This window comes from Acomys minous (assembly GCF_964271855.1).
Source record: "Acomys minous genome assembly, chromosome: 14".
In the NCBI taxonomy this organism is placed as follows: domain Eukaryota; kingdom Metazoa; phylum Chordata; class Mammalia; order Rodentia; family Muridae; genus Acomys; species Acomys minous.
In genome coordinates this window covers 99,470,476-99,493,527 of record NC_140496.1, presented here as the reverse complement: position 1 = coordinate 99,493,527, position 23,052 = coordinate 99,470,476, and the positions used below count along the sequence as shown (strand labels likewise).

The 23,052-nt window shown below is 39.1% G+C and overlaps 1 protein-coding gene across 5 annotated transcripts in view; it reads right to left on the bottom strand.

The window, feature by feature from the left end:
• The window catches only part of COL24A1 (collagen type XXIV alpha 1 chain), a 257,071-nt gene that overhangs the window by 119,489 nt on the left and 114,530 nt on the right, over positions 1–23,052 (bottom strand). For all 5 annotated transcript variants that reach the window (XM_084757416.1, XM_084757418.1, XM_084757419.1 and 2 more), the window contains 2 exons: positions 22,484–22,537; positions 18,543–18,587 (listed from right to left, as the gene is read on the bottom strand). In XM_084757416.1, the coding sequence (XP_084613542.1) occupies positions 18,543–18,587; positions 22,484–22,537 (99 nt within the window). The remainder of the gene's footprint in view (positions 1–18,542; positions 18,588–22,483; positions 22,538–23,052) is intronic.

Here is a 23,052-nt window from a genome sequence, read left to right as displayed (position 1 = left end):
ATCTGTTTCACAGAAATGGCTGTAATCACCAGAGCGACGCAGCACACGCAGTACTGACAGCAGGATGCTTACCATCCACTGGAATAACACAGCGAGCAGGAAGAGGCTCGTAATGACGATTGTCCAGAGACGAGAAAACAAAATAAAGACTTACATCAGAGGAGAGCTGGGAATACACAAAGAAAGCCGAGGAGCAGAGTTGCAAGGGAATAAACAAACAAACAAAAAAACTCGCAACAAAACAACAACAACAAACAAGCAAAACGCATTGCTAAGGAAGAGATCTGAGAGTGATGTGGTCTGACACTGCAGGGACAACGGGTGTTCCCTGAGGACAACAGTCCTTCCTGCGTGTTTGGACACGGCTGCTGAAGGGTTAACAGTGTGTGTCCATGTGAGGGAAGCGTGGAGAACAGCCTGCATTGCTGACTCTTTTAAGAAGTTTGGCCGAAGAAAGGAGACACAATTACCGTTGGAGACCACAGTTTGCAAAATTATTCTGTTGAGAACATGACTTCTCCTCTGCCAGCCAAGTAAAAGAAAGTCCATCTAAACAGCAGTACACTCTGAACAGCGAGCAATTATATCTAAGATATATTTTCCCTCTGTTTCACAGAATGATTCTTCTTAAACTGCCTGATATTGGAGCCTAATCCATCATAAGTGGTTGGGACCACTCCATTTGTAATGGCGAGACAAGGCTGCTGGGTTTCTTCTTCCCCCATGGGCTATCCCGTAGCCAGCTCCGCATCGCTAGACAGCCTCCTTGCCCTGGAAATTCTTTGCAAGCCATAGAATTCATGCTGGGAGGTGCGTATCAGCCAGTGACTTCTATACGCTTTTCCTCTTCTTTTTTTCTATTTTATTACAAACACTTTCCAAAGGAAAGATCACAGTGCTCTGGCTCGTTTTCATATTGATCCATGCAACAGGCACCACCTATACAAGTGAGATCTAGGGCAGGATATAACTCAGAGCCAGGAACAATTAGATTGCCAGTGTTTAAGTGCTCAAAGGCTAATTGGATATATATGGGCACAGGAACAATTCATTTCAGTTGATTACCAATGGATGCTAGATTAAAAAAAATAAAATAAAAGACTCTGAGTTTACTTTCTTTCTCCCTTCCTTCCTTCCTTCCTTCCTTCCTTCCTTTTTTTTTCTTTTGTTTTGTTTTTGAGACAGGGTTTCTCAAACTCACAGAGATTTGCCTGCCTCTGCCTCCCCAAGTGCTGGGATTACAGGCATGCTCCACCATGCCCTGCTGAGTTTTGTTCCTTTCTACTCACTCTTTTTCATCTTTAAAAAAAAAAAGTGCTGGGAAAACTGGCTGTCCACAAACAAAAGACCAAAGCTTGATCTCTATCTCACATTCCACGTATATAAAAGTCACCTCCAAATGTGCTAAAGGAAGGCCTCCATGTGAGACCCGAAGCCTGAAAACTGTTACAGGAAAAAGTAGGAAGAATTGCTTCAAGAACAGGCACATTTAAAGACCTTCTGAACAAGACTCTAGCTGCTCAAGAGAATATTGGAGCCACCAAACGTGAACTCATAAAACTCAAATATTCCTGCATAGCAAAGGAGAAGGATAACCAGGTGAGATGCAGGTTACAGAAACACAGAAAATAAGTCTTGCTATCCATCTTTATAGCTTTCCTGATGCTGACTTAGTTCTTGCATCATATAATCTCCCCAACGTAAATGGGTTAAAATAAGAAACACTTACTCTACTGCTATTTCTGTAGGGCAGAAACTATGGGATGGCTATGGATTCCATAGGTAGCTGTGCCTTGGGTCTCTGACATAACTGTAGTCAGAATGAGACTAACGAATTTATACCCAAGAAGCCTGTGGGCAGGAGGCATCACTGCCTTGCCATACAGACCTCTTTGGGGACTAATCATGTGGAGTGTGGCTTTCCATGGAGTAAGTGATCCCAGATAGAAAGTGAGCAAGGGAAAAGCTACCCTGCCTCTTATGACCTAGTCACACACTGTCATGCCATCCATAACATACTCATTAGCAGCGTATAAGTCTACCTATAATCATTCATTCTTATTCTCTCCTCTCTCCCTCTCCCTCTCCCCCCCCCTCTCTCTCTCTCTCTCTCTCTCTCTCTCTCTCTTTCTCTCTCTCTCCCTCTCTCCCTCTCCCTCTCTCTCTCCCTCTCCTTCTCCCTCTCCCTCCCTCCCTCCCTCTCTCTCTCTCTCTCTCTCTCTCTCTCTCTCTCTTTCTCTCACAGGCACACACACACACACCCATGCGCATAGATGCACAGAGACCAAGGAAGAGGAGAAAGTCTACCTCTATTCACCTCTGCCTTATTTCTTTAAATCAGGTTTACTCAGTGAATCCAAAAGCCACCACTACTGTGGCTAGGCTAGCTGCCCAGTGAGCTCCCAGGATTCCCATCTCTGCTCCCCAGTGTTGAGTCACAGGCAGGCACAGCCACACACAGATTTTTAGTTTTACCTGGTGCCAAGGATTTCAATTCAGGTTCCTCTGAAATCATAGCAACGTTCCTACCCACTGAACCATCATTCTTGCCTCAAAATCCTCCATCCTAAAAGATAGAAGTTAGAGAGCTCTTCTCTGAGGGAGACTAGCAAGTTTATAATGTATTTTAAAAGTCACAATGACTAAAGTCTATTGTTGGTCAGCTTTGATAATGTAATAAAACTTTGAATCTTACTAGTAATTTACCTTCTGTAGTTTTTTAAATTGCATACTTGTACAGAAGCCTTTAAACTATTGTTCAAATGAGGTAGACTTTACTATTGATGTGTAAAATTTCAGTAACTAAATAACTATTATGTTTAAAGCACCACACTAATCAATTTATAATCAACAAAGATCAAGGAAAAGCAGATAACAAAAACTGCCAAGAGATAAAATGGTACAGAATTTCAATAAAACCAGGAGTCAGCACACATGATGTTTGCATTTCTTTGACATTTTCCCTGGAACACAGCCATGCCTATGTGCTTATCAACCCTCCCTGACGCTTTTGCACGGTGTAAGTAGAATCTAGTGCGAAAACAGACCACATGGCTCATGAAGCCCAAATTCGTTCTGTTGTATACTTAATGGAATACGAAACAGTTGTGGAAGCCATCTCCTTCACTTTTAGGAATTAGCAACAACATGTGCCTTTTGGCTAAGAATGCTCATCGATTCCTTTGTGAGCGATGACTCTACATCTAACATAGTGAAGAACATGACAGAGTCTTCAGCTAGAACACATTCTGCTTAGAAGCTAAAAAACCACGTAATAATTGAAAACATCTCACTTTTCACAAAGTGGGATATGTAATGGTCTATTTAAAGATTTTGCTAACTAAAGCCAAAATGCGGAGGGCCAAAAAGCCTGATGTGGAATAAATCAACTTTTAGAATGAAGAAGAAATGTTATTTTTCTTCCCAAAGTCAGTAAAAAACTTTAAAATGTTCTATTCTATTTTTTTCAAGTAACCACATCCTACTGATTGACTCTAAGAGTAATATAAAATGTGAATATTTCCTAGTTGACAAGAGTGCTATAAGACATTTTTATAGAAAGTTCCTGCACTTAGCAATTATCTTCCAAAGTCACTTTGCTTTAGAGAGTGGTTTGAATGCCTCAGGAGAGTTCAAATCTTCAACATGCAAACAACCACATAACAGGATAAAGGATGGGGGACCTCAGAGCCTTTGAAATTCACTCCAAAATACAGTTTACAAAGCAAATTCCCCAGAACCTTGTTCTATTGCATCATGGAAACTTATTTGCTTTAATATTTATATCAGTGATTTTTGTTTTTCTTTCAGAACTACACGAAACAACCTAAGTCATCTCACCATGACAAATGTAGACTCCACAAAACTGTAAAAACCCCTGATATTTGACCACTTTACCTTTCAAATGGCAACTTTGTGATTCAGTGTAATGTGGACTTAAATGGCAACTTTGTGTATCAATGCAACAGGGACTCCTCCTGACCAGAGAAGCAAAAGTTCAGTCACAGATGAAAAAAATCCATTTTGAGCTCCAAATGGGGAATGGATTCTCACAGGAAGTGTTTGCCCACATCAAGTGATCACATGTACGTCTAAGAAGATGGCCACATAATCTGCTGTCCACTTAAACGAGAGGGGTGTGTCAGAAAGAGCACTTCATCCGGCTGAGTAATAAAGCAGAAAGACTGGTTTCTTTTCCTTTCTGTGCATGTGTGTTTATGCAGGTATTCATGTCCATGTGCACTAGAGGCCAGAGGCTGAGGTTTAGTGCCTTCTTTCCTCTCTCCCCACCTTTTCTTTTGAGACATGGTGGCCATTGATTGGCTAAACTGGTTCGCCAACAAGCTCCAAGGAATTGCCTGTTTCCTTTCCACTAAGAGCTAAGGCTGAAGATATACACTCCCACACTTGCCTTTTTCACATGGAGATCCAAACACAGAACTTTATCCTTGTAGGACCAACACTTTACCAACTAAGCCATGTCCTTGGCCCAAGAATTTCTCATTTGTTTGTTTGTTTTTTATGTGTATGGGTGTTTTGCCTGAATATATATCTGTGCGCACGTACATTCTTTGTGTCTTCAGAGGCCAAAAGAAGGATTCAGATTCCCTGGAACTGTGAGTGATAGGCAATTGTGAGCCATGCTTATGCTGGGAATCAATCCTAGTCCTCTGGAAGAATTGCCAGTGCTCTTAACTGCTGAGCCGTGTCTCCCGCTACAAGAATTCCTCTTTAAAACATGATGAATATGAAACACGAGTGAGGGATTCTAGTAGGAATACTCAGTGTACAGATGAAGGTGTGGGCCCAGGGCCAAGAATTCACAGACCATCAGGAAAAAGTAGTAACTAAGATCTAGAGTGTAGAAGAGCTCCCCTAGAGAGCGTGCATATGGAGAGAAGAAAAGATAGAGAATATGTTTTAGATTTATTATGCATAGAAGGTAGATTGGCAAAGGATGAATAATGCCTATTATTTTTGTTTTCAACTGTTTTCCTTCGGACTTTGTATTGGAGAATAATTTTAAGGCTTATACCCAAAGCCTTTCTCATTATTTGTTAATCTATCAGTTTACAAATAACCAGTCTTTGGATCAATGTATTCATGTTTTCGAATGTAATCTATAAGCTCAGAAGCTATTCCTTTGACAGTGTGACTTGGAGCAAACAACTTTTTTTGTTTGTTTGATGAATAACCTGAATGGATTAAGAAATACGTAGTCTCCACTTCTCTGAGATTAAGGAGAAGGGGGATGGCTGGAGGGGGCCATGAAGGTGCGACTGGGAGGAAAAGAGGGAGGGAGCTGGGACCAGGCTGTAAAGTGATGAAATATAAAAAAAATTAAAAGAAAAACACCTAGGAAATTTAAAAAGCCCATCTGTGGGTGTGTTTGTGAAGACTTTTCTAGATTATGGAAGCTTTGACCTCATTAATAGTGTGGATAATTACTTGATAGATTCATAATATGCTGGTATTCCTGGGTGGTGGGATCTATTGGAGGAAGTCACTGGGGATATATGTTATGCTAGCCTTTTCCTGTCCCTGCTTTCTCTGCTCGCTACCTACCAAGACATCCGGAACAGCCTCAGAAGATGCTGCCATTGCTATGATGTTCAGCACAGACACATGACTTCATCCTTCTTAAAACCTGAGCCAAGAGAAGACTTCACTTGCTGAAATGTTTTTTTTTTCTTCAGTATTTGGCCACAGTGACATAAAAGCCTGGCTAGTATGTTGGCTAAATCCATCACCATTTAGGAAGACATGGCTTTACATTTATCAGTCTAAATGTCCTATAAAGCAGAAAGGACACTCCATCTTGTGTGTCTAGAATACTTCCTGGAATACAGAAGGTAATAAATATATTTTGACTAAATCAGTGAACAAATTAAATAAAGCAGATGTGATAAACTCACATACAAACCATCCACATCCTTCTATCAGGAAAGACTCATTGCTCCTTTAGTCAGCACCTTCCAGGTCAAAGCCTCAGCAGACAGACTTACATCCAGGCCTGATGAGAGGACAAGTAGAAAAGTCTGGCCATTTTGGCCCACTGATGGGCCATATGTTAACCAGAGCTCACACAAAAGATGGCTCATCAATTATCTCTTCTAGTCAGAGGGCAGAGGAAACTATATCAGTGTTCCTTATTTATTAGTTAAACACCCAACTGAGACAAGTTTAATGTGCTGTGGTCAATAGAACACTGAGTCAGGAAGAACTGGACTCTGACACGTGAGAGGGGAACATTTGGACAGATGTCCTTGAAGAGTTTGACCCCATTAGACCCTATCTCTTCTAACTCATAGCAGTGGTCTGTCCTTTTTCATGGTAAGCTAGCATGAACCTCCCATTTAAAGCCCACATATCCTGAGATTTTAATGTTCCTCTCTACTTAACAGATTGTAGTCACACGCTACTTAGGAGTTTGGTGTGCCTGTTATAGACAGAATAGGCCACACTCCAAAGAACAAAAGGCCTAGCTCCTGTATACTGGTAGCAGCTGGGGAGTAGGTATAGGACACTTCTACATAGGTACTTTACCGACATGCCATAAATAAAATTTGGTACAGAAAATATGCTTTGTACCTGAGTAAGTTTTTCCTCCTATTCCTATGACACAACATACAGGATAGGAAGCAACTAACAGGATTTATTTTGGCTCATGATTGAGGATGTATATAGTCACCATGGATGAGGCATGGCAGTGACCAGTGGAATTGCGGATTGGACTCTTGACATTCTGGTGGATCTATAGGTAGAAGAGGAGGAGGAGGAAGAGAAAGAAGAGGACGATGAGGAAGAGGAGGAGAAGGAGAAAGGAAAGAAGGAGGAGGAAGAGGAAGGAGACTAGGTGAATGTGGTGGCACTGCAGCTGGCTATAATCCATAAGGCTTTTTTTGAGTCAGCCATTTCCCTTACCTAAGACCTACTTTCTAAAGGCTGCACAACCTTCAAGACAATGCCAAGCAGCTGAAGACCAAGTGTTCAAACACAAGAATTTGATATTTTGAGGTTTCTGAGCACTGACAATACACTATCTGTGCACACTGCCTAACAACCAAAGAAATATAACTATAAAAATCCCAAATTTATTAATATTTTATAAAAGTTTCATAAAGTAGACATTTTTCTATTTAGTCAACAAACAAAATTTGAAAGCATAACACTATGCATCACTAAAGAATACATCTTTGTATGGTCAGCTAAATTTAGACTATAGACAGGTATCTCATAATTTTACAGGTTCCAGTGGGATTGGAAAGGTCTATTTGGTATCATAGAGTTCCTACTGTAGTCTCTTGCTATACGGATGCATAAGGTTCTCCACGAAGTGTCACTCAATGGCCCACCAAGCATCCAAGTAAAAATGTCAGAGGCTGACATTTCCCTGTCAACTACCTGGCTCATATTCTTTAGAATCAAATGTGCAGTCATGAAATAAAGTCTCAGAAAGAAATTTTACCCCAGGCAGGCCTGGCAATGATCAGGAGGCTGTGCCTGCAACGTCCTCTGAGCAGATGCTTACAGTCATACTCATGTTACAGGAAACAGGAGAAAGGGTCACTCATGCTGCACTGAGCTCATTGGCAGGTGACCAACAATAAGCCTCTTGGTCCTAAATCAAAGGTGATAATGTGAATATCAATAGAGAGCAACCACCTACCTTGATTGAACTTGGGCTCTTCCTTTAAGTAAGTTGGATGAGAAATAAAAGGCATTTTCCCACAGTGACACTTGTGTTGCGTGACACATCCTCACTGTGAGGTCTCCCTGAGACTAATAAGTAGCAGGCCGGCCCATCCACACAGAGGGATGTACACTTATTATAAGCACAGAGCATATTTTTCAAGTATGAAAAACAAAATTAGTTCTGGATGTCTTTTCAGGCAAATTTTTTATAGGAAATGTGGTTTTTGTGGGTTCTAGCCAAGGCACAATTAAAGGGGGAAAACTTTGCTGTGTCATGTTTCCCATCACTTCCACAAGCCCCAGACCAAGCCAGCTAATAATGAGGAAGAGGACAGACAACATGCGGTGCCACCGACTAACGCAAAGATGCGAGTTCTAGCTTACTGTCTGAACTCCAAAGAAAGTCGCCGAACCAGGGTTTTCTGCCTTTTACTGAAAGCAGACTTCTTTTTTTCACACAACATAGGCTGATTATGGTTTACCATGCCTGTTTCTCCCTTTCTCCCCTCCCATTCAGACCAACTCCCTTTGGTCTCTCATTAGAAAACAAAAAGGTTTCTAAGGGATTATGATACAATACGATAATATGGGAAGACAAAAACTGACATGTTGGAATTAGACACATTTGCTCTCACCTTCCTATTCTGATAACTGCGGGGGCGAGCTCCCTCTTTCTATACCATCCAGCTTTAACATGCTATTGAGGCACAAGAAAAAGCAGTGCCTGTTATTTAAAAGGCATTAAAAACATTTTTCAACCCTTAAGAAAGGGGTGTACATGTTCACATAGAAATAGAACTGCATATTTTTTCTAGTGAGGAGTTTTATCCAGTGTTCTGAATCTCCAGGATCACTCAGGACCCATTTACTGGCAATCTCCACAGCAGGCAGGTGTGACCTTCAGGAGAATGCTTTCCCTGAAATGCTCAATTTGTTGGTCTAATCTCGTACGAGGTCTTTGAAGTGGGTTCAGTGTCCTATTCAGTTTTGATCTCTCTCTCTTGTGTATGCAAATGATCATAAATATTTGTAGAAGGAAGGCACCGTGCACATCGGATACTGGTTGCTTAACTAAAATACTGAAATTATGGAAATCCTCAAATCATACTTAGACAAACAAATCTATGACCTTTACTTGTTTGCCTCAAATCTCAGAAAAATAGCAATGGAAAAGTAGAAGATGTGGAGGGAGGAAGTTGTCCTTAAGAGACTTTCTTTTTCCACTAGGCACTGACAAATCTCTAAAGTTTTCTTGTTGCTGAGCTGTGGACTTCTGCAGTAGCACTTCATTGATCCTGTGACACATTCAGAGCCCAGGGGCAGGATAGCATCTTTAAAACACAGTGCAGAGAGAAACAGAGAGCTCCCTCAAAAAGTGAAGATATCATTTGACCTGAGGAAATTACAACCAGCCACAGTCTTTGTTTCTTTCTTGTGTTATGATCACCCTGTGTATGGCTTAATCTTATACTAATAAAAAAAATAGAAAAGCCATTTCATAAGTGAGGTTGACCCCAAATGCAAAATACCTTATCTCAATGGAAAACATTATACACAAAGAAAATATTTCATTGTTCTTAGAAATGTTTCCTGGGAATAATCTGAAGAGTTTGTTAGAGGGAAGATGATAAATTCTGGTTGCATCCTTTGTGGTCCAGATATTAAAAGCAAATAAATTTGTTATGTTTTCAATCAGTTTTAAAAAAACCTATGAATAGAAGCAACACCACCTGCTTGCTAGCTTGAATCTGTTTTTGGATTTGAAATTAAGAGCCAAAGAAATCACATTTGTGCTTATTGCTTTTCTCATTAATGAGAAAATAATAATGGAGCAGGGTGTACATAAGACAGACACAATAAAAGCGGTACATCCTAGAATAAGTGAAACATTGCAGAGCAGGAAAAGACACACTGCAGCCTGCGGGCCCGTTCCCACCAGCTGTCTGTTTTTATAACTAAGTTTTCACTGGAAACAGAGCCAGGCTTATTCATTCACTGTTGTCTGTGGCTGGGTTCACACTACAGCACCCCAGCTAGGGGGCTATGACAGAGCCCACATGGCTCAGAATCTAAACATATGGCACCTGGGCCTCTACAGAAACGATTGCTGACCCCTGTTCTATGCTATTTATAATCTTTAACCCACAAGTTACATAGACCAGATATAATTTTTTTTAAAGGTGAAGCATGGATATTTTCGCTAGCCTATCCCCAGGTTGTCATGTGGCCATTGTGTTCCGTCAACATAGTCAGCAGAAGGCCTCAAGCAACCCCTTATCCCAGACCCTTCCATTATTTCAATTCACCATCCATTTACTTTGTAAACTCAAAGAATCAACACATTCTGCATCTTACATATTTTCAAAAATATATCTAAGTATTTTTGGTACTGATGTGTAAATATGTATATAAGAGAAAATACAATGTACTACTAGTAATGGATGAAAACTTGTTGCATACATACACAGCTTAAAGGGAGGACTATTAGAACAGCCAGTATTAAGCCCCTTCTAGATAAGAATTTAGAATACTGTTTCCTTGAAAGCTGTGATCCGTACCACAACACCCACACCCAAGAGAATGGAAATGTGTTCTCAACCAAAGAAAGAATTTATCAACACACACGTCCTTATGAGCCATGACAAAATGACTTTTCCTTCTTTTTCTTAGAGTATCTTATGTAACAGAACAGAATAGATTTTCAATAAAAATCATATGCACATTTATTTTGTCATTGTCTACACCAGAAACTACCCAGAGACCAAATCTTATTTAACATACGCCTAGTACTCAGAAAGTGTTCCAGAAATGCTTTTTGACGACAGATAAATAAATGAAGACTGAGGTTTCATCTTTTTTTGGCTCCAAATGTCTTTCTCTCTCCGAAGGCTGAAGAGATGGCTCAGTCAACAGTTAAGTGTATACTGCTCCTACAGAGGACCCGAGCTCAGTTCCCAGAACCCACTGTTAGTTGCTGGTAACTACAGCTCCAGAGAGACCTGATGTCTCTAGCCTTCACTAGCATGTGTGCACTCATACACACACACACACACACACACACACACACACACACACACGGTATTCTTTTAAAACACACACATACAGTGTCAAGATGAACAAAAATATTGTGATGCACATCTTTGCAAATGATAAAATTATATCGAATACATGAAAATAGGTGGCAGATTCACGCATGAGACTAACAAACATTACAGCTCTGTCTAACCAAAGCTGTTTATGGACCGGCACAGCCCCCGTTTAAACACCAGCAAGGTTTTTTCACATCCACCTTTTGTTGTTCCTTGTTTATTCACTCTTCTAATCTGGTTTTAGAGCCAGGATATCTTCCAGGCCATTCTATCTGAGGATGGCTTTGAACTCCATGTCCTTCTGCCACTACGTCCTGAGTGCTGTGTTGACAGGTGCTCCCCACCACAACAGACATCTCTCCTAGTGTTTTATGTCTCCATGGACATGCTACCAGACTTTCTTTTTTTTTTTTATTAATTTATTCATATTACATCTCAATTGTTAGCCCTTCTCTTGTATCCTCCTATTCCTCCCTCCCTCCCGCTTCCCTCCTTCTCTCCTCCCCTATGTCTGTGACTGAGGGAGACCTCCTCCCCCTATATATGCTCTTAGGGTATGAGTCTCTTCTTGTTAACTTGCTATCCTTCCTCTGAGTGCTGCCAGGCCTCCTCATCCAGGGGGCGTGGTCAGAAAAGGGGCATCAGAGTTCGTGTGAGAGTCAGATCTCACTCTCCACTCAACGGTGGAGAATATCCTGTTCATCTTAATCAGATTCACAATGCTGCTTTTACATTTCAAGGGTGATATGCTGTAGCTTTGGGACACCTGCTTCTTAAATTGCAATGTGCTATTTGCACTGCCATGTAGGCAAGGCTGGTGTTTACTAGGAGCACCTTTAGAAGCCTGCAGCCCATTGCTAAGTGGCCCCAGGATAATCTGGAAACATTAGAGATAATCCCGGTTAGCCCTAACCTCACTACTAACCTGACCGTGCTAAGTTATTTAAATTGTTTTTAAAAAGCAGTTATTTAAAGTATAGAATAGAAATGATGACATTTACCAAGATATTTATGGATATTAACAAATAAAGTCAAAGTTCCTGGTGTATCACAAGTTTTCACAAACGAGTGCTTATTTTTTGTAACATATTAAGTTAAGGTGCCATGTGAGGTACCGTGTGTCATAGATGTCCATTCTTCATATTTTCCCACTGTGTAAGAAACAGCCATTCGAAACTAGACCACAAGTGCTACTCCTAGCTTGTTTAACCATTTCTTCAATTATATTTGGGCCCCTCTAAAGGTATTATTTGTCCCAAATCAGCTGGAAGAAACTTTAAAAGAATGATGCCCCATTTCCTTTAAGGGGGTAGGGTAGGTTTTTGGTTGTTTTCTTGGGCTATAGAGGGTTATTTTTAGTGGGAGTTTGTTATAAGTTATTATTGATCTTATTTAGAGAGAAAACAAGGTTAGACACAGGGATGACTCTCTTTTCCTTCATAGGGGTTGAAAAGAAAGAAGGCGGAATATAGAAATATATAGGGAACACAGAACAAAAAGTAGATTAGTGAATCTACTCCTCAACCTAATGCCTCAGTTGTAACTCACAAGGTTATTTTTAACTCACTGGTAAAAATATTTGTATATAGATGCAAAATAAGTTTAATTTTAGATACAGTGGCATAGAATTCAAATATAAGATTATTCTTCACATATATTAGATATATTTTTTCTCTAAGATGAGGTATTGTACTCACATACTAAATTATAATACAAGGTTTACTTCTAATATGTTGAAAGTGCTATTATAGGCTGTTTAGGATAAATAAATTATACAAGTTGTTAGTTGATCAAGTTATGGTTGTATCAATTACTAGTCTATTTTTATCACAAGATCATACATCTTAGGTGCAACAGTTATTATTCTATAGAAAATAAGGTAAAATATTTAGATAGGTTTTCAAAAACTTCAGAGACATATAGAATATGATATTTAAAATGTTTTTATTATTTTAAAGATACACTGACAATGAGATAGGTTAACTCCTAGCAACACTCAGCCTACCTCAAAGAGGGTGATGAGTATCAAAGAACCTCCTTATGGAGTTGGCTTCAAATGTGGCAAACAAGCCATTGGGCAAAATGTCTTCATTTCTACCACAGACAGAATTCTGCCTATAAAAGGGCAAGCTTGGATGCAGGCAGAGTTGACAGCCAAACTCTGCCAAGACAGGGTAAGCAAGTCCTCAATAGTTCCTGCCTCACAAATATGTCTGTCAGATATATTGGTCCAGAAGGCTGAAGATGATGCTCCAATCTCATAGAGAGTTTTGGGTGACTGCTCAGGTAGCAAACTGTCTCTGTCATCCTTTCATTTGGGAAGCTACTAAACTGCACTCCCAGTATAGTCAGGTAATCAATTTTATTCCTCCTCAAGTCTCTGATGGGGTTGAAGACCAGATAGTTTAGTTTTACAATAAGCTTAGTTGTTTAAGGGTCGTTTTTAGATCCATATAGGTGTTTTAAGTTGATAGTGATGAGATATGATAGATATTGATTTTCATTCAGAATTTTAGATGCAGCAAGATAGGAAAGATGTTCTCTTCAAGGTGGCCAAATACAAATAGCCAAAACACTCAGAATGTAACATTCATATAATTCCTGATTGTGGCATGGTTCTTCTTGTTATAGGTAGTTTATTGTATATATGTATAATATAAATGTATATGTAAAAATTAAAAAACATTTAATTAAAAAACACATGCAAAGAAATAAAGAAAAGAAAAGAAAGAAACAGGCATTCATGCCATTCAGGAGATTGACACAGTCCTTACAGCTGCGCCCTAGTCACCTGTAGCTTAAACACAGGGCAACCTGTCTGACATTTTATAGGGCAGTGACAATAAGATTCAGAATGTGCTGGGGTAAGGGTAATGCGCTGGTGAATTTTGACATTAGCTTTTACTCTTTGGTTAAATCCCACTCCCAGCTCCTGGATCTACTCCCCCAGGGAAGCTCAATGCGTGATTTAGGAGCTAGCAATTTCCCCTTTTGCAAAAAGAAAAGAAGAACCGGGACCATAATAAAACAAATTTGTATCAAACTAATTCCATGGCAATTTTACCCAAGCACAGCCCTAGACACTCTATCAACTGAGCACGTCTGACACACTTCCAACTTCCTTCAAAATCTTTCCTGTTTCCATTATAAATATGTTTCCATGTTCCTTGCAAACTAATAATATTTGACAATATTTTAAAGGTGAGTTGCCAGGTTGGCTTAGGATATTATAGGGTACAACTTTGGTTCGCTCTTCTTTCAAATTTTCCTAAATGGTAACTCAGATCTTCCTAACCAATAATTCCCAAGGCTGTATTTCAGGGTCCCACTTAAAGACAGGGCAAATTGGTAGTTAGTTATTACGTGAAAAGAAAAGAGCCTGGGAGATGGATTTTGAAATCTGGGCTCTTGGCCTTCCAAACCACAGCTTACACGTGATTCGGGTTGGACACATTTCATGGCAATAAGAGAAGAGGCTAGTCACCTGAAGCTTAGCGGATGGGTGTTTAATAAGTAGATTTTTTTGGTCTCTGACCCTCAGTTCTTTGTCTCCTTTTGGCTTTGAATGAACTACTTAGAAGCCATCCAGGGATCAGCTATCACCACGCCCATGATTCTGATGGTTTTGTAATGGAAGGTGGAGCACTTGATTTGAGGGTTATCCTAGACCTTTCTTGTTTCCTTTCTGTCCACTAGATGTTTGTCACCATTTATCACAGCAGGAGGTAGATTAGGCTGCACATGAATCTCCCTACACTTGTTAAGTTAAGAAATGAGTGAAGTAAAATCCAATAAGCTAAGCTACATTTTAAGAAATAAATTCGGGTGATAATCACAAATTTGATCATGTGGGGGAGAAAAGTGATAGGTTAAAAATTAATGTAACCAAGGACCCTTCATGGAAAGTCTTCTCATGTTTTGTATTTAAGGCAGTAGACCACGGAACGATTCTAGAAAGTCACTGTTGACGTTTCCCCAAAGATATCTCCACTTTTCTGTTCTAAGAGCATGCCTGCCTGGCTTCGAGTATCATCAATAATAAGATGCTTTCCATAGAAGTTATTATTCTACTCACAGAGATGGCTGTGAAATCATCACCCCTCAGCGTTCAGTGATTGCAAGCACTGCTGCTCTTGAAGAGAACCCAAGTTTGGTTTCTCATAGCCATGTTAGGTGATTCATAACCATCTACAACTCCAGCTCCAGGGGATCTGGCGCCCTCTTCTGGTTTCTATATGCATTTGTACTCATGTGCACATACTCCCACACAGAAACACACACTAAAATACAGCTGCATAAATCAAGAAAATATGTCTGGTTCTCTTTGCCCCAGCCTCAGAAGGATATAGTGAGATTAGAAGAGGGACAGGGGAAGGCTGCCAAGCTGGCAGATGAGAAGAAGAACAGGCATACTGAACTTCTTAGAAGAGAGCCATAGATTCCTAGAATTGGAATTGTTCTCTGACATCATATATCCCAGATTTTTTTCTGACAAATAACAAATAGTGTAGTTTTTTAAAAAAACCAGTTTTTATAGCAAGGGCTGACTAGACTCCTCTGTTTTGTCTGTACTGATTATTCCTGCAGGATGTAGCTCTTTGTGAGGACTACTAAACTCAGTGCATTTCATTCCTTAAGGAAGAATTTTAGTGATTTAAAATGTGGATATTGTTCAGAGTATATTTAAAGCATCATAATGTTGAAAACTCTGAGAATAATTGGAAACACTGTTTTCCTTGAATCTCAAATCGTGACACACCAGGAATTTTAAAACACTAAGAAACTTTGTTGTATTATACCCTTGTTGATGCAAAAATTGTATCACTGTTGATGAACAAACATAAGTTTTTAAATAAAAAATTAAGAAGAGAAATTGGAGAATTATGAAAAGCATTTATAGAAATTGAGTTTGTTATTTTTAATAAAAATAATAAGGTAAATTGGAGACTTACGGGGCAGATTTATAGAAACCAATTATTTGAAGACAAGAAATGACTATAAATGAATATGGACATAAGATATAGGTAACATGGCTGAGCTTGATAAGCCCAATAACAAATCTGGTACTAATTACTATGAAAAGAGAAAGAAAAAGTCACTCAGCTAAGTAAATTAAGGGACTATCAAAAGGATCATCTAAAGTGAAAATTGAGGTGCTAGTGCATGCTGAGCTATTTCAAATTTCAAAGACTGTTAGATATTCTGTATATTTTAAGAGAGGAAGTTCTTTTGGCAACAAAATTCTAGACTAGAAGTGTATTTATAGGACCAGAACCTTAAGATAAGATCTGGGAATTACAGAAAGCTCAAAATATTCTTCAGGGAAATTAGATTTTTAATTAACTCAATAAGGGAGTGATGTTTTTATAGAACAAAGTCCTTCATCTCACATCCTCAAAGAGAAAAAAAAAAGACAATTGGGAAGGTCTTTTGTTTGGTAACTTATCAAGTGCTTAAATGGTCTTTACAACATAAAGGCCAAATTGTTGTTCAATTGGTAATAAAACATGTTAAAATGAATATTAAACTTATCTGAAGCTCACAGTGTCTTTGCAAGTTCCAGGCCAAATCCAGGTTTATCAGATAATATTAAAAATGTGAGCATGGCAGGAGGCAGCAGCTTAGGCCTTGAACTTGAAAGTCTGGGTTCAAATTAAGGTTTAGTTATGTAACTTATAACCAGTCATTTCCTGTTTTTTTTTCTCACTGTAAAATCTGGGGGCTTGGGTGGGGCTCTGAGAATTAAAAGAAATATCATAGCATTGGTTGATTCCTGAAACATAGCAAAGAACCAATAATTGTGATTTTTTAAAAAAAATTCAGTCACAGAAATCTAGCACTCTGGTAGTCCATGCCCTCTTTGTACAGCACTAGACACTGTTGGTTTTTATACTGTATGGAACTAGTCCAGTGCGATTAAGTAAATAACACTTGGAAATTCAATATATAAAATGTGAAAAGACATCACTTATTAGCATGTTAATTTTAATGCTGACTGTAGTCACACACACTCTCTCTTTCTCTCTCACTTCTTAGGCAATTGACACCCAAATGTCATAATTTAATTTTTTGCCTGACTATAGAAATAAAAGAGCTACAATATATTAGAAGTCTTGTATAATGATCTAAGTACTATACTGAAAGATTTTTTTTTTTTTTGCAAAACCACAAGTAAAAGGCTTGCCTCTGCTGACTGAGGATTAGCAGAAAGGGGCAGTGGATTTGTTGGGACTTAGCCACCTCTGTCTGTTTTTATGAATACTAATGGTAAAAACTAAGACTATAAGAGTATTTTTCTTATTACAACATCAGGATTAATAATTGTAAACAGGTGAAGCTTACAGAACGATTTTGTAGAAAACTGGGCTTCTGTTTAAGTCTTAATATAGGCTGTGTATGGAGGAGTGCACAGAGACAAACTATTCTGTTCACTTGCTTTGTGACACTTAACCTTGCATATTGTAAATACTTTCATCTCTGCTGACTCATCATTTTACTATGGAGGTTCATTTGCTTAAAAACGTGTGTGTTTGTGGTATGCAGTGTGTGTGAGTGTGTGTGTGTGTGTGTGTGTGTGTGTGTGTGTGTGTGTGTGTACACTCATGTGTATAAGTATTCTGAGTGTGTGAGTAGGCCAGAGGTGCCTCACCTTATTTTTTGAGGCAAGATCTCTCACTGATCCTAGAGCTCACTGTTCCAACTAGACTGACTGGCCAGCAAACTCCCAGAACCTGTTTTTTAACTCCCAGCTCTGAGACTGTAGAGTGCTGGTTTCTACTTGGGTCCTAAAGATCCAAACTCAGGTCCCTATGTTTGCATAGCAAACACATAGTGACTGTGACTGAGGCATCTCTCCAACCTCATAGACATTACTTTCAATGTTCTTTATTGTTGAAAATAAAGCAAGTTAAAAATATTTTTATAGATACAACATAAATATTATATGCAGAGCTGGAGAGGTACTCAGCAGTGTATAATGTTTTTGCAGAGGACCCAGTTTCAGACCCCAGTGCCCTTGTCTGGCAGTTCACAAATGCCTGTAAATCCAGCTCTGCTGTCCTCTTCTGGCTGCTGTGAGAACTGCACGCATAAGCACAATTTTTTAAAAATGCACTCCAAAAAATTATATGGTGCTTTCTGCTACAGCAGTAATGCAAACCTAAACCAAGTGCATTTTATAAAAATAATTATGTACTTGACACATCACTGCTTTTGTTTGATTCCTACCCTTCAAATCTGAAGTCAGATTACCAACACATACTCTTTTATGATCAAATCAGCTTTTTGTGGTTGTTCATTCTTTGAAATAGTGTTTCATTATGTAGACCGGGTTAGTCTTGAACTCGGAAACCCGCTGCCTCAGCCTCTAAATGCAGATTTCTGGAATTACAGACATTTGCTACCATACCAAGGAAATTTACATTCCTTTCTTAAAATGTCAACTTTAGACTGAAGTTAATGGAACCGAAATGGAATGTCAAATACTAACAAGAAATGCTCTTGAGATCATAAAGATAGTTTATATTTAATGAAAATATCACTGCTTTTTCTCCATATCTCTTTTGTACCATAGTTTTTTGTTTGTTTGTTTTTTGTTTTGTTTTGTCAATAGAACCATCCCCCATGAGTCTAAGTCTGTAATGGGTGAGTTTTCCTCCAAGTCTTGCTAACACAATAATAGCTAACAGATCACAGTGACATAATTCCTAAGAAACACAGATGGCGAATAATAAAAGTAAGAGGATAAAGCAAGCTTACTGTTTCACCAATTTTCCCAATCTCTCCTTGGTCTCCTACTTCTCCCTGTTGGTCAAGAATATAAAATTGCAAATGTGACTATTTGTCAGCAACATTAACCAGGACAGAACTTTTGTTTCAATTTCACAAAGTTAACTAGTTGTAACAGAAAAAAAGGCAAAGGCAATTTCAGTTAGTCTAACTTATTTATAGTACTTTTGTTCAATATGGTCTTTTTTCACAGTTTTATCCAAACAGTAATTATTTACATATTGAAGTCACATTCCTCTATTCATTACTTTCAGTATTTTTAAAAACATATTTTGGGTTGGGAAGATGGCTCAACAGTTAAGAGCACTGGCTGTTCTTGCAGAAGACCCAGGTTTGAGTCCAGTGCCCTCATGGTAGCTCACAACCATCTGTAAATCCAGCTCTGTGGGATCCAATGCCCTCTTCTGGCCTTTGTGGGCAATATACACTACAAGAAATTCACATAGGCAGATAAAATGTTTTACTGTGTTATTTCCCACTATGACTCAGAAAGTAAAGTAAAGACACCCACAGTCAAGCCTGAAGACCTGAGTGGGAGGAAAGAGACAACATCCTGGTAGTTGTCTTCTAACTTTCACCTGTACACCGTGGCATGTGTGTACTCACTACACATAGAAATAATAAAGGTAAAAATATCTTTAAAACAAATAAATGGCACCATGAAAGATGTTCAGAATATACTGAAAGCCCTTGCCACACAGGATTCTACACTGCCCACCAGATAGTTCTAGAGCTACCCTCAGAACAAGAGCTGATGCCTCTGTCAGCAGAGCTGGAGAAGGACATGGTCATAACTTCTGAGGCACAATTTTGTACTCCACAACCTCTGTGAACACACAGGTGTCTGCAACACATTCCATAATAAATCTGACCTAATCTCTGTTATTTGGCACTCATTTCTTTATGTCAGTGTGTGTGTGTGTGTGTGTGTGTGTGTGTGTGTGTGTGTGTGTGTGTGTAAGACTAATTTACTTATTATTGTTTGATTTTCAAAAAGCATTCAATACATTGTCTTGTTGAATACCAGGCAAAATTTGCCATTGAAATTTTAGTAAACAGGATAGGTAATTTCATATGATAATCAAAAACTGACCCAAGCTTAACCTTTTTCTAACTGGAAGTGGCTCTCATAAACCATGATCTTAAATACTGTCTCAATTTCAAACCTAATTAAATTATGTTTTTTATTTCTTCCAGTTAATTGGAAAACACTTGCATTTTAGTGCATGGGTTTTTGGTGCACCTGCCTTGGGTGTGCTGCTCCACAGCCTGGTACAGGTGTGAGGTAAAACATATGAATTGACCCAAATAGTGGATTATGAGACTCAGTGGAGCTGTGCCTGCAGGCCGGGGGTATTGAGTAGGGACACGGAACAGCCACAGCAGGCAAGGAACTTGTATAAGAGAAGGTAGGGATTCATTGACAGCAGGTAAAGACTGAGTCTGAGATACCACACAGTAGATGTGACAGGGATCTACAGTTCTTTTTATAGAAAATTTAATAAAAATTTAAAACTAAAATTAATAATGACATTCAAGTGTAGGGTACAGAGATGTTAAGATACCAACAATATGGTGCCCGCTGATGACATGTGGCATGGGCTGGTATGAACTGATAGACAGTGTAAGTGTAAAATACATATTATATCTCAAAATCATTTTATAAGGATTATAAAGCATCTTAATAATGTTTCTGATATTGATATGGGAAGGATGACCCTGGTATGCCTTGTATTAACTCTATTATTAAAATGAAGCTTATTTGTTCTCTTTACTCTACACTATGGCTCACATCTGTGTTTCATGTTACAAGTCTATAAAGTCATACTGAAAGCTGATAGCCACCACGGGGAATAGTCTATACACGTTTCCTGTCCAATCAGTATACACTTAGATAAGTGGCAAGAGCGAGACAACGTAAGGTACAGTGTTAGTTACTGATAAGGAAATCTCTGGAAAGTCTGTTGGAAATTGATGGCAGGATAATCTATGAATAATTAGTTTTCTACTCTGTTTCTTTCCTCGTCCAAAACTTGTCTTTTCCCATAAAAGGAGATGAGCTGCTGTTGCTTACAGGAGGTTTGTTTGACAGCAAAGGGTGGAAGTGGCTTGCAGATGCCTTGCAATCTTGATTTAACATTCAGAGAGTCAGAAGGTAAGGGGAAGAGAAGCTTTGTCTTGTATGAAAGAGAGAACAGGAGGGAAGCAGGAGAGAAGGGAGAAATGGGGAAGGAAGGAATGGAGTGAGGAAAGAGAACAAGGGAAGAGATGACAGAGGGGGAGGAAAGAGAAGCAATGAAGGAAGGATAGACAGAGAAAAGCAGGAGACTGGGAGAGGGGAGGGCGTAAGGGAAGAGGAGAGGGAAGGAAGGAAGAAAGAGAGAAAGACAGAGATGCACAGAGATAGAGACAGACAGACGGACAGAGACAGAGGCTAGGGTTGAGTGGAAGGTGGTGACCCTTCACCAACTCCTAAGTGTTTCCTAGGAAATCCCACACAGGCCAGAGGGGCAATGGCAGCTAAGGAGTGACAGTCATGGAGGGATTTCTTCAGGCTCCTCGGCAACAAAAGCGTGACCTGCTTCTAGTGTGACTCTTTCACTAATGGCTGAGATAGCCATTTTGTTAACATTATGACTCAACATTGAAATTTTTAGTGCAATTTGGCAGGCTAGAGATTAATCCCAGGAAAAAGAATTGCTTATGCTTTCTGGTTTTAAAGCAGTTTTCTGGAGCTTTTGTATATAATTTGAGAAAGCTGGGCACATGTTCTCCTAGTACATTTTAGCTATCGATGTGTTGATACATTAAAAATGCTCTAAATCATCTTCCTTCACTGACCAAAAACTTGACGTCCAGCTTTTTGTAGGATTTAACAACATGAAAAAAAAAAAACTACGTGTTCAGTATATATGAATCAAGCCTTAAGTTGGGAAATATGGTATTAATTCTGTCTCTTTTCTGAGTTTCAAAATCTAAGTTTGCAAATTTTAACAATCCCTATAAGCCGGTCTCTTCCATACATCGAATATCTGTGCTGTTTTGTATTTGTTGTTGTAAAGATCATCTAAAATGTGGAAGTACACAAGGAACAAAGACTGCCTAGCACAGCCTTTCAGAGCTTCTCAGTGACTGTAAGAAACAGACTCAGCAACAGCCAAGGAAATTATAGGCAGTAAACTTCGAACCCCTACCCAGATTAGCCGATGGACAGGACATTCTCCACCGTTAAGTGAAGAAGGAGATCTGACTTTCACACAAACTCTGGTGTCCCATATTTGACCGTGTCCCTTGGATGGAGACGCCTGGTGGCACTCAGAGGAAGGATAATAGGTCACCAAGGAGAGACTTGATACCCTATAAGCATATACAGGGGGAGGAGGTCCCCCTCAGTCACAGACATAGGGGAGGGGAGTAGGGGGGAAGCAGGAGGAAGGGAGGAATGGGAGAATACAAGGGATGGGCTAACAACTGAGATGTAATATGAATAAATTAATAAAAAAATAAATTAAAAAAAAAGAAACAGACTCAAGTAGACCCACTGTTAGTTGCTTTTTAAAGAACCCATGGCTAGTAAAGAGATAGTAACATATATGTTATTGTCGTGTATCTAATCCACAAATTTTACTCTAATATTTGTTTATTGTTGCAAAACATTTATTATTTTGTATTACATTGTATCTCATTTGCAGTCATTTGTAGAATGTATCCTGACATTTCTTTATTAAATTGTATATCTATACAAATATAAATGGAGCTACATGACTTTTAAATTGCTCTTTGAACAGTTTTTAAACTTCTTACTGGTACCCATAAGTTGAAATTTGTTCATTTAATTTGTATAAAAGTCATAACTCTATCCTTTTGAAAATTTGTATTTTCAAACTGATTAAAAACTTCAGGCACTTTACCTTCAAGCCTTCTGGCCCTGGTTCACCCATGTGTCCTTTTCGACCTGGTTTTCCCTGAAAGAAAAAAGAAAGAAAGAACAATAACTATAAAAATATATTTAGTAATAATCACTTTTAAAGGTTTCCTAAGGCTTAGGAAATGCCGTCTGTTCAAAGAAATGAATAACTTCAAATTATTTGATGATCTCTTCTTGTATTCACTAGCCATTCAGACTACAGATACGTGTCTCCGACATGCCATGCACAGTTCTCAGTGTGAGGATGGTGAGAACACGATGTGCACAGTTCTCAGTGTGAAGATGGTGAGAACATGCCGTGCACAGTTCTCAGTGTGAGGATGGTGAGAACACGACATGCACCGTTCTCAGTGTGAAGATGGTGAGAACATGCCGTGCACAGTTCTCAGTGTGAGGATGGTGAGAACACGACATGCACAGTTCTCAGTGTGAAGATGGTGAGGACATGCTGTGAACAGTTCTCGGTGTGAGGATGGTGAGAACACGACATGCATCTGCCCTCATGGGAAATACACTTCAGTGAAGATGATAAAGAATTAAAATGTATGACAT